Source organism: Myotis lucifugus, unplaced genomic scaffold, assembly GCF_000147115.1.
Source record: "Myotis lucifugus unplaced genomic scaffold, Myoluc2.0 scaffold_395, whole genome shotgun sequence".
NCBI lineage: Eukaryota > Metazoa > Chordata > Mammalia > Chiroptera > Vespertilionidae > Myotis > Myotis lucifugus.
Window position 1 is genome coordinate 413,249 of NW_005871443.1, and position 9,409 is coordinate 422,657.

At 48.9% G+C, this 9,409-nt stretch overlaps 1 protein-coding gene across 1 annotated transcript in view; it reads left to right on the top strand.

Moving 5' to 3' along the window:
- TFDP1 (transcription factor Dp-1) overlaps positions 1 to 9,409 on the top strand; it is a 48,605-nt gene that overhangs the window by 18,429 nt on the left and 20,767 nt on the right. The window contains exon 2 of the mRNA XM_006102041.3: positions 1,305 to 1,371. Within this exon, the coding sequence (XP_006102103.1) occupies positions 1,305 to 1,371 (67 nt within the window). The remainder of the gene's footprint in view (positions 1 to 1,304; positions 1,372 to 9,409) is intronic.

Consider the following 9,409-nt stretch of genomic DNA (forward strand, 5'->3'; position numbering starts at 1 on the left):
CCCCTGGTGGTCAGTGGGCTCCCACAGGGGGAGCGCCGCTCAGCCAGAAGCTGGGCTCACGCTCATGGCTGGCAAGCGCAGCGGTGGTGGCGGAAGCCTCTCCTGCCTCCACTGCAGGTGGGTGGTAAGGAGCGAGGGGTCCCAGACTGCGAAAGCCCCGGACTGCGAGAGGGATGTCTGACTGCCAGCTTAGGCCTGATCTCTGGGGGAATCGGGCCTAAGCCGGTAGGCAGACATCCCCCAAGGGGTCCCAGACTGCAAGAGGGCGCAGGCCGGGCTGAGGGACACTCCCCTGCCCTCCACCCCCCAGCAGTGCACAAATTTCATGCACTGGGCCTCTAGTATGACATAAAGACATTTGAACCAGCACATTCCCTCTGGGGAGCACGACCACCACACCATCCCCTTCCCTCTCCCCCTCTCCTTCCCCCACCGGCATGCATCTCCTAAACTCTAAGGGACCCCACAAGACTTGCAAACGGGAGCAATGGGCAGCAGCAGCTCATCCCAGCCTAATCCTCTGGTCCTGTCCCTAAGGCCCTCTTTTCTCTGACTTCCCAGAGAGCTAAGGCAGCCCAGCCTAGGCTCCCCTGTTGCTTCTTCTGTACTAAGCCCGCCCTTGTTTCACTGTCCCCAGCTTTAATAAACGTTCCCTCATAGAAAAACAAAAGAACCAAAGCTCCATGCAGCTGTTAAGGTTTGCTTCAAAAATACATTCAGTGACTACCGGGTCATGAAAAGAAGCAGTTTTCATTTTTTTTGTTTTGTTTTGTTTTGAGGCTCTGACCAACTCCAGGGCCCTTGTTCTATTCTCAGGCTGAATCACCAGGTTGCTTTCAAGATAGTTAAATCTACTTTCACGTCCACGCCTTTGCCAGCCTCAGACATTACCACTTAAAATACATGTGCCATTTAAGAAATAAAAACATTATTTCATTACTGTCTCAAGGGCTAAGCTTTAAAGAGTAAAATCTTCAAATGACCTTTTTATGCTGATCAGATAAGTAACTCATGGGCTAAGGCCGCCACACGCGGACCTGGGTGTTTCCCTCCATGGCTTTCTGCAGTTCTTTGCGTAGTGGTGACCATTTTGCCTTTTTCCCCCCCTTTTCTTTGAATTTATTGTGGTGACGCTGGTTAACAAAATTATACAGGTTTCAGGTGCACAGTTCCACAACACGTCATGTATACACTGTATTTTGTGATGTTATTTATACCTCCCTCTGACAAGGATGGTGTGTTAAAGACCAGCTTTGTCGCTCTGTTAGCTGTTGTATTTATTATGACTGTTGTTGTTTTCTCAGGCCGGTCTAATTGAAGCCAACGGGGAACTAAAGGTCTTCATAGACCAGAACCTTAGTCCTGGAAAAGGTAAGGGCACCAACTTTGGAAATGTGAGTTTGTTGATAAATGCGTGAAGTTTGCTGTATTTGTGAATTTCTCTGCTAGGAAAGCCCTTGTCAGCTGTGGAAACCCACCTTGGGAGCCCTCCTGCCTGGGAGCCCCCAGGAGGGACTGGGAGGAGTGGCGTTCGGAAGTCACTCAGACACACCACCTGCACACACACACACACCAGTGGCTGAGTTTATTTTGGTTTGTAAGTCCCATACTGTTGGCAGAAATTCAGGAAATGTGGAAAAGTGAAACGAAGAAAACACAGGTCACTTGTGTTCTGTCCACCTCATGGCGTGGAGCTGGGAGTGTGCTCTCCAGGCTTTGCTCTGTGGCCAGCACTGAAGCAGATGGACACAAACTTCAACCCAAGGGCTCATGGTGCGGGGCACACCTCAGACTGCGAACAAGAGTCCACGTCAGTGTCTGTGTGTGTATCTTTGTTATTTCTCTGGGGATCAGCGTGGCTCTGCATCACTAGAATTCAGGGAGGATCGGCTAAAGCCACGCCTCCCAGTGGTCCCTCAGTTTGCAGTTTCCCTCTGAGAATGTGTATTTGAACATGCTGGGTACTTCCTCAGGTAAAGTCGTAGCCGTGGAATTACTGGATCCACGTCAAAGATGCGTGCCTTTGAAGCGTTGATGTGTGATGCTTGGCTGATTGTAAAGCTTTGATATCAAGTTCGAGCAAGCCCATTTGGTGCAGCTCATTGTAATGCTGCTCAGAGAAGACCCGAGGGAGACCTGGTTTGTCTTAAGGAGGTTTTGCTTGCAGGGGTGGATGAAGTCCAGGTGTGTGGCTCCAGCTCTCACTTCCACTGTGTCAGCCAGGCTGGGGCCAGAGGCCTTGTGCAGTGTTAGGGCTTAGCTTCTGTTTAAGGATTACTTCTTTCTGCTTTTTCTAGTGATTGTCATACATAAGATTACCTTTTTACTCTAACAGCGAGGCCCTAATAAGTGATCTTTTGATGCCTACTATAGCCTTGGGGATTTGCAACTGGTGCTGGGCCCTCACTCAGTCTTCCCGCTGTGTCCCAGCCCCTTCACGTCTGTCCATCCATTACTGGTGAGCACTGGACAGAAGCCCAGCCATCTCCTGCCTCATCCATTCCCCTCTCCCGGGAAGCTCGGTCCCTGTGTGACTGAGCAAGTCTGGTGTGTTGTGGGTTCACACCCTGCCCCCTCGGTTGCATCGGGACTTATCTTCAGATGCCCATGGAGGCTCGTGCACACGGCCACATGCTGGCTGCCCGGGCCCTTGGCCTGCACCCTGTCCAGGGCTTGACTGATCTCCTCTTGCTCCAGGCCTAGGCTCACGCCTGCTCTCCTGGTTTCACTGCTGGAATGTCATGGGCGTGCCCTGCACTTCTTTTCCCTCTGTCCGAGGATGGAGGCCCACTGAGGGATTCGGTGTTGGCATACTTTTTAATCTTGATATGTTGTGAAGCTAATTTTTGGCATTCACAGATTGCTTGAGTGAAAAATTCAGTGTAAGTAATTGAACATGTAAAATTTTTCGGACATTTGAGGCATGACATTTTCTATTAAAGCGATGAAGCAGAAATAATAATGGGAAAAAAATCCACAAACTTTGCTCCCTTGGAAATGATGGAAGCCTTTCATTCTGATGTTTGTTTTGAATTTCTCTCCAAGTAAGCTTACTTGTGACCACACACTGGCTGTCTCCTTTTCCTTTCCTATTGAGTTTAATTGTGAGCCAAGGAATTGAATTGGAAGGATGGAAAATAAGTTTCTTGACTCTACTAAATATTTTGGTGTTGGCTCCCTGCAGCGTTTAAAATACCTCGTGTCTCCCTCGGGCACGGCCTAGCCTCTCTGCAGCCCCCTCATCTTACCCTGTGTGTTCTTCAGCTCATTTTTTCGGCCTCACTCACCCTACTCGCCTTTGCTGTGCTGCTCTGCCATTGGGAGTCCCCTGACAGCATGCCCAGGCCTCGCCCATCCTCCTGACCAGTCTCGCCTGGTTGCCCCGTGGGTGGTGGAGTCCAGACCCAGTCCTGGGACCAGTGCAGCCTCCAGGTGGTCCGGGCTCCTTCCTTCTCCCAAGGCCCCTCCCTGTCCCTTCTACCTCACAGCAGTGACGTCTCCACAACCCCACTCCGCAGCTCTCCCCGAGCCGCCACGTTTCTCCTGCTCCTTCCAGAGAATTAGCTTTTAACAAGCGGAGCTATTTGTCTGTTCATGCTGTTCTGGCCGGTGGGTGCTTGGATGTGGAGAGAGTAGGACCAGGCTGTCTGGCCGCCACCCTTGTGCACTGACGGACAGGCTTTCAGCAGCAGCGTCACCTATTGCTTCTGGTTCATGAGTTTAAGGATAGTTTTAAGCAGTGTGGTACTAACTTGAACTGTTCGCTTTGGGTTCTTTATTAGTATATTTCATTAGCTTGGAGAGCCCCATGAGCAACACATTGGGGTGTCATTTGATTCAGTGGTCACTGTGGGCACTTCCCATGGGGCAGTTGGCAAAGGCTTGGGGTCACAGTGAGTAAGGGGCCCCCCCCCCCCCCCCCACACACACACACACAGCTCTCCGGAGCCCAGGGGCGTGGTCAGCAGCATGTCCTGGGGAGCCAGTCTCTCTGGAGTGACAGTGAAGGAGCAGGGGCTGGTTCTCACTGTGGAGGTTTCGGTAGTAAGGATGGGATGGTCCTGAGGAGAAGGCTGTGGCCCAGGCCAGGAGAGGCTGGGGCATCCAGTGCAGGGACTGGCCTCGCCTCCTGCACCTTGTACCTCTGGGACTAGCTCACCATTGCTCTCACGCCCACCCACCGGGAATTCAGGAGCAGGCCAGCGCCTGATTACTGCCACTTCCTGGGAACCTCGCTGCCCTCGGCTAAGAGCCCGAGACATCCTCAGATGAGGCCAGACCCAGCATCCAGCTCCCTCCTCGTCTGCTCCTATTGGAGTTCTGGCTTTGACTCACTTCCTTGCACCTGGGCCCTACTGTGCCCCTGCTCTGGGCCCTGCCACTCTTGCCCCATTGGGGTTCTATCCTCACACCACTCCCAGTCTCGGCCTCCCTGCCCACCCTACTCCTGGATCACTCCTTTTCTTAAAGCTGCTGTGTTTCCAGACCCCGGTGCCAGCCAGAGTTCTCTCGAGAGGCAGAGTTGGTGGAAAACACGTCATGTGTATGAAGGAGGTGTGTTTCAAGGAATCACCAGCCTCTGTGCTGTGGGACTGGCAGGTCTGAAATCATCAGGGCAGGCCGGCAGCCTGGAAACAGGCAGGAGCCGGGGCTGCAGTCTCAAGGCGGAACTCCTTCTCAGGGAAACCTCAGGTTTTGCTCTCAAGGCTCTCGGCGGGTTAGATGGTTTATCCAGGTGTTTTTCTTTACCTAAAGTCTATGTTTGTCGATCTCACCATGTCCACAAAGAGCTGCCAGCCCCTAGGCTGGTGTTCGATGGGATAATTGAGGACTAGTAAGTGCCTTGGCAAACTGACACATAAAGTTGGCCATAACACCCTGCGAGACTCAAAAATCTACTTTCCCCAGAAAAATGCACTGACCTCACAGCCTTTGCATCCATAGGCCCTGAAGACAAGAGCCCCGATGCAGAGTTTTAGACAGTAACTTCCGTGTGCAGTTTTAGTTGTGACAGCCATCTGGGTTGCTTCCGATTGTTTGCTCACGGCTGTAACACCGTGTGAGTCTTTGCACACACATTTGTTTTTGTGATTTGGGCAGACGCTTAGGAGTGGAAACTAGGTCACATAGCAAATGTATATGTGGCTGCATTGTTTTGCTTCCAGTTGCTCCGCATCCTCACTAATGTGTGATGTCGTCAGTGTTTTCAACTTCATGTGTCCTAATCGGTCTTTCCTCTTACTCCCTTCTTGCCTGTGGCCTCACACTGCTGGAAGGAGTCTGTCCGGGGTGCGGTGCCTGTCGCCTAAGGCCCCGCCTCTACCCTGCACCTCGACCTGGATGAGTTCCAGGCCCGGCCGATCTTCTCACTTTATTCCTCATGGTTCTTGCTTGGGTCTTTTTTTCCAGCCAAACAGTAATGGTGCACAGGCAGCCTTCCCCCACCACTCAGGTGCCCACACAGCCCTTCCTGCCAGCCTGTGCCCTGCCTGCCCCCTGCACAGACCTGACCTTGGACCACAGCTCAAGTGTGCCCTTTTTTCTGTACTCTGGGTCTCTGTTTGCACTTCATTACGCTTCCTGCCTTTTCAAACTGAAAACTTATTTATTATCCAGATAACATATGCTTACTGAGAAAAACCCCAGCTGTACCTGAGAGTACAGTTAAACATGTAAATGTATGTTAAAGTGCATACTTCCTATTTTGGGAACACTTTTCTGCACCCGGTGTCCATGCACACAATGCATTGAGACGTGTGGCGATCCTCTTCATGCTGTGTGTAACTGCAGTTTGTTGTAGCTGGGCTGTTCTGTCAGTTTCTAATGCTACCTTTTGTTACCTGGCACCTTGTTAGTGGGGAGCTCTAATACCTGTTGATTGATTAGTGACATAAACCTGTCTTTTTTCTGAAGAGCTCTAAGGCCCCTTATGCTAGACACGTGTAGGTCACTGTCTTCAGCTCCTGGAGGTAGGGCCCATCTCCATGTGCTCTTGGTTTAACCCAGAACATTGCATCCTGTATCGTTGTCTTTGTCTAACTGGTGAGCGGGCATTCTCCTGGGACGAATGTCATTTTCCCTGCTTCAGTGCTGTTTTCCAGCTTTAGGGTTCTGAGGTAGGAAAATGAAAATTTACCAGGGATGTGTGGCTGAAACCTGAGTGTTATTTTCTAATTCTTGAGGTGTGTTAACTGTACCCTCCCAAATGCACGCATACGTGCACACGTACACATACACACTTGCACACACTCGTAAATTCAAACCGGTCTCTGTAGTGGTTGGGAGGGGAGCCCAGTTGTGGGAGGAAGCAGAGGAACTTTTGGTTTGCCCCTCGGACGGCTGCCCTCCGGGGAACGTGGGACAGAGGCACCAGCCTGTTCTCTCCTCCTGTCCTGTGTTTTAACCCAAAGGGCATTTACAGCGTGGTAGTGACGTCCTGCCCTGTGGGCCTTGCTCCTGGGCATGAGGTGATGACCGTTCTTCAGTTAAATGCTGGCCAAGGAGCAGAAGGGCTGCTGCACAGTGAGGCCGCATGGAAGTCACCTGGGATGCGGGTTCTGGGCTGACCCAGCTGATGCAGCCAGAGCGCAGCCCTGGGGCGTGGCACACCTCAGCCTGGATCCACGGAGGAGCCCCTGCAGAGCCCATTTCTCCCTGGTTTTCCTGCCTGGCTGATGAGCAGCATGTCTGCGCGGCTCGGGTGTGGCTGCTGTGATGGCCCAGGAAGGAGGCTCCTCCTCGGTGCTCAAGAACTGAGGAGGAGGCTGTTGTGGCTGATCCAGGGCCAGACAGTGAAGGTGCAGCATGCAGGGTCGCCACGGTCTAGTCATGTTAATATAACAAAATATTCGTAGCACGGTGGCAAAATAGTAACTCTTAAAACATTAGATTCCAAAACTTGAAGATGTTTGGTTAAAATTATTTCCAAGAAAACACTAAACCATATGTTTTCATAATTTATCTTAAAAACCTATACAGTATGTAATAATAGACTTTGATTACTATTTATAAAAATATGCTTATATAGTTATTTTTAGAATTCTTTTTCTTTTAATGGTTATAGCAATCAGACCATGTATGTTCTTTTTTTAAAAATATATATTTTTATTGATTTCAGAGAGGCAGGGAGAGGGAGAGAGAGATAGAAACATCAATGATGAGAGAGAATTATTGATTGGCCGCCTCCTGCATGCCCCACACTGGGGATCGAGCCCGCAACTTGGGCATGTGCCCTTGACCGGAATCGAACCTGGGACCCTTCAGTCCGCAGGCTGATGCTCTAGCCACTGAGCCAAACCAGCTAGGGCAGACCATGTATATTTTTAACTCAATTTTTTGCCAAGAAAGGAATTCTCCATTGTATAATGTTATATTTGAAAATATTTTGTTATGGAGTTTCTTTATAAAAGGCTGTGTAGTACATTTTACAGTTGAAACAATATTATTTCTAGTTAGTAGATTCCTAGACTGTTATAATTTAACCTATCTTGTAACTGAAATGTTAATCCCCCCATAAATAGATTGCGTGTAGCAGTCTTTATTAGAAAAACGTGCTAAACATTCTAATTTTTATCGCTAAATTAAACAAAAAATGAAATACCATTTTATTTTTGAGGTTGTCAAAAAGTGACAAGTCTTACTGAGTCAACAATTGGAAAAAGCCTAGGAGAGGAACACCAGATGCTGGGGTGTGTGTACATGTGGTGTGTGTACATATTTGTGGTATTTGTGGTGCGTTTGTGGTGTGTGTGTTTGCATGTATGTGTTTGTGGTGTGTGTGTGTGTGTGTGTACATATTTGTGGTGTGTTTGTGGTGTATGTGTTTATGGTGCATGTGGGTGTGTGCGTGCGTGCACACAGGACAGCCATGTGTTTGTGGTGTATGTGTTTATGGTGCATGTGGGTGTGTGCGTGCGTGCACACAGGACAGCCATGTGGAGGTACTGCGGTGAAGCCTGTAATACAGAAGGCCATCTTCATGAGAGAAAACGCCTGGGAGGAACCCCTACTCAGCAGTGGGAGGCCCCAGTTAACTGCCGTGTTTTAGTAGTGACATACTGAGGGTGTTTTCGTATGACATCTAGGTATAAATAGATGAAATAGCATTACAGCATTGAAGGAAATCAAGTAGATCTCTCTATGGGTAAGTCTCAAAAACAGTGTAAACAGAGTGGCAGAATTCCTTGAATATATGTCATTTTCTAAAATTTTAAAGGGTCACACAGACATTTTTCTTGGATTCATATGTGGACAGTATGAAATGGACTGAATGCATCCGTCAAGCAGTGATATTTGCAGGCGGGGCCGGTCGGGGAGAGATGGGGCAGTCTGGGAGTGTAAGGTTAGCTCTACTGCTCAAGTCTCTTTAGCAAATACAATAAAATGGTAATAATAATTCTAGGTGTACTGGAGTAAGACTGTTTGCAAAAACAGTTCTTTATATTTGAAGAGTTTCTCAATAAAAACACAAGGGAGAAACCCTGGTGAGAACGACATAGTGTCGGCAAGCAGATGGAAGAAGGGAGCCCTGGCCCCACCCACTTCTGCCTCGAAGATCTGCCGTTGCCCTGAAACCCCCAGAATACTCCTCGTTTCCCTGGCTGGGGCATAAAGTGGGAGTCCCAGATTGGGGCTCTGAGCTTGCTATTTTATGGAAAGACAGTAACCGTGGTTCTGGGGTGGTATGTGCTGTGCCGTGTAGTGGGCGGCAGGTGTGGCTGCACCAGGTCTAGCACTAGAAGATGACTGCCTGGGCCTGTCTATTGATGCGTTGACTTCCGTAAGTTTGATGTGCAAAGTAAGCTTTAAAACAATGATGTCATAAGCACTGCCTGAGCTGCTGATGTTGGCAGTGACTGTAATCTCTTTTCTTTCTTCAAATTCACTGAACATTAGAGAATCACTTGCATATTAAAACAAAAACAAAACTAATCTTACCTCTTACAATGAATCAATTTAGTATTTTGGAAACTTATTCGTTATTAATCTATATGTGTGAATCTGAAAAATAATATATTTAATTGTACTTTAAATCTCAGTGTAAAATAGAATAACTTTATTTTTGTCTTTTGAAGTATTTTTAACATATCTAAAACAATATTCAAAATGTTTGCTTTTGTTAAGATATACGGTTGTATGGAAAATAATATAATCCTATATAATAAAGAGGTAATATGCAAATTGACCACCACTCCAATACACAGGATGGCTGCCCCCATGTGGACACAAGATGGGCCCCCCCCATGTGGACACAAGATGGCCAGCAGGGGAGGGCAGTTGTGGGTGATCAGGCCTGCAGGGGAAGGCAGTTGGGAGGGACCAGGTCTGAAAGGGAGAGCAGTTGGGAGCGACCAGGCCTGTAGGGGAGGGAAGTTTGGTTGGGGGGGGGACAAGGCCTGCAGGGGAGGGA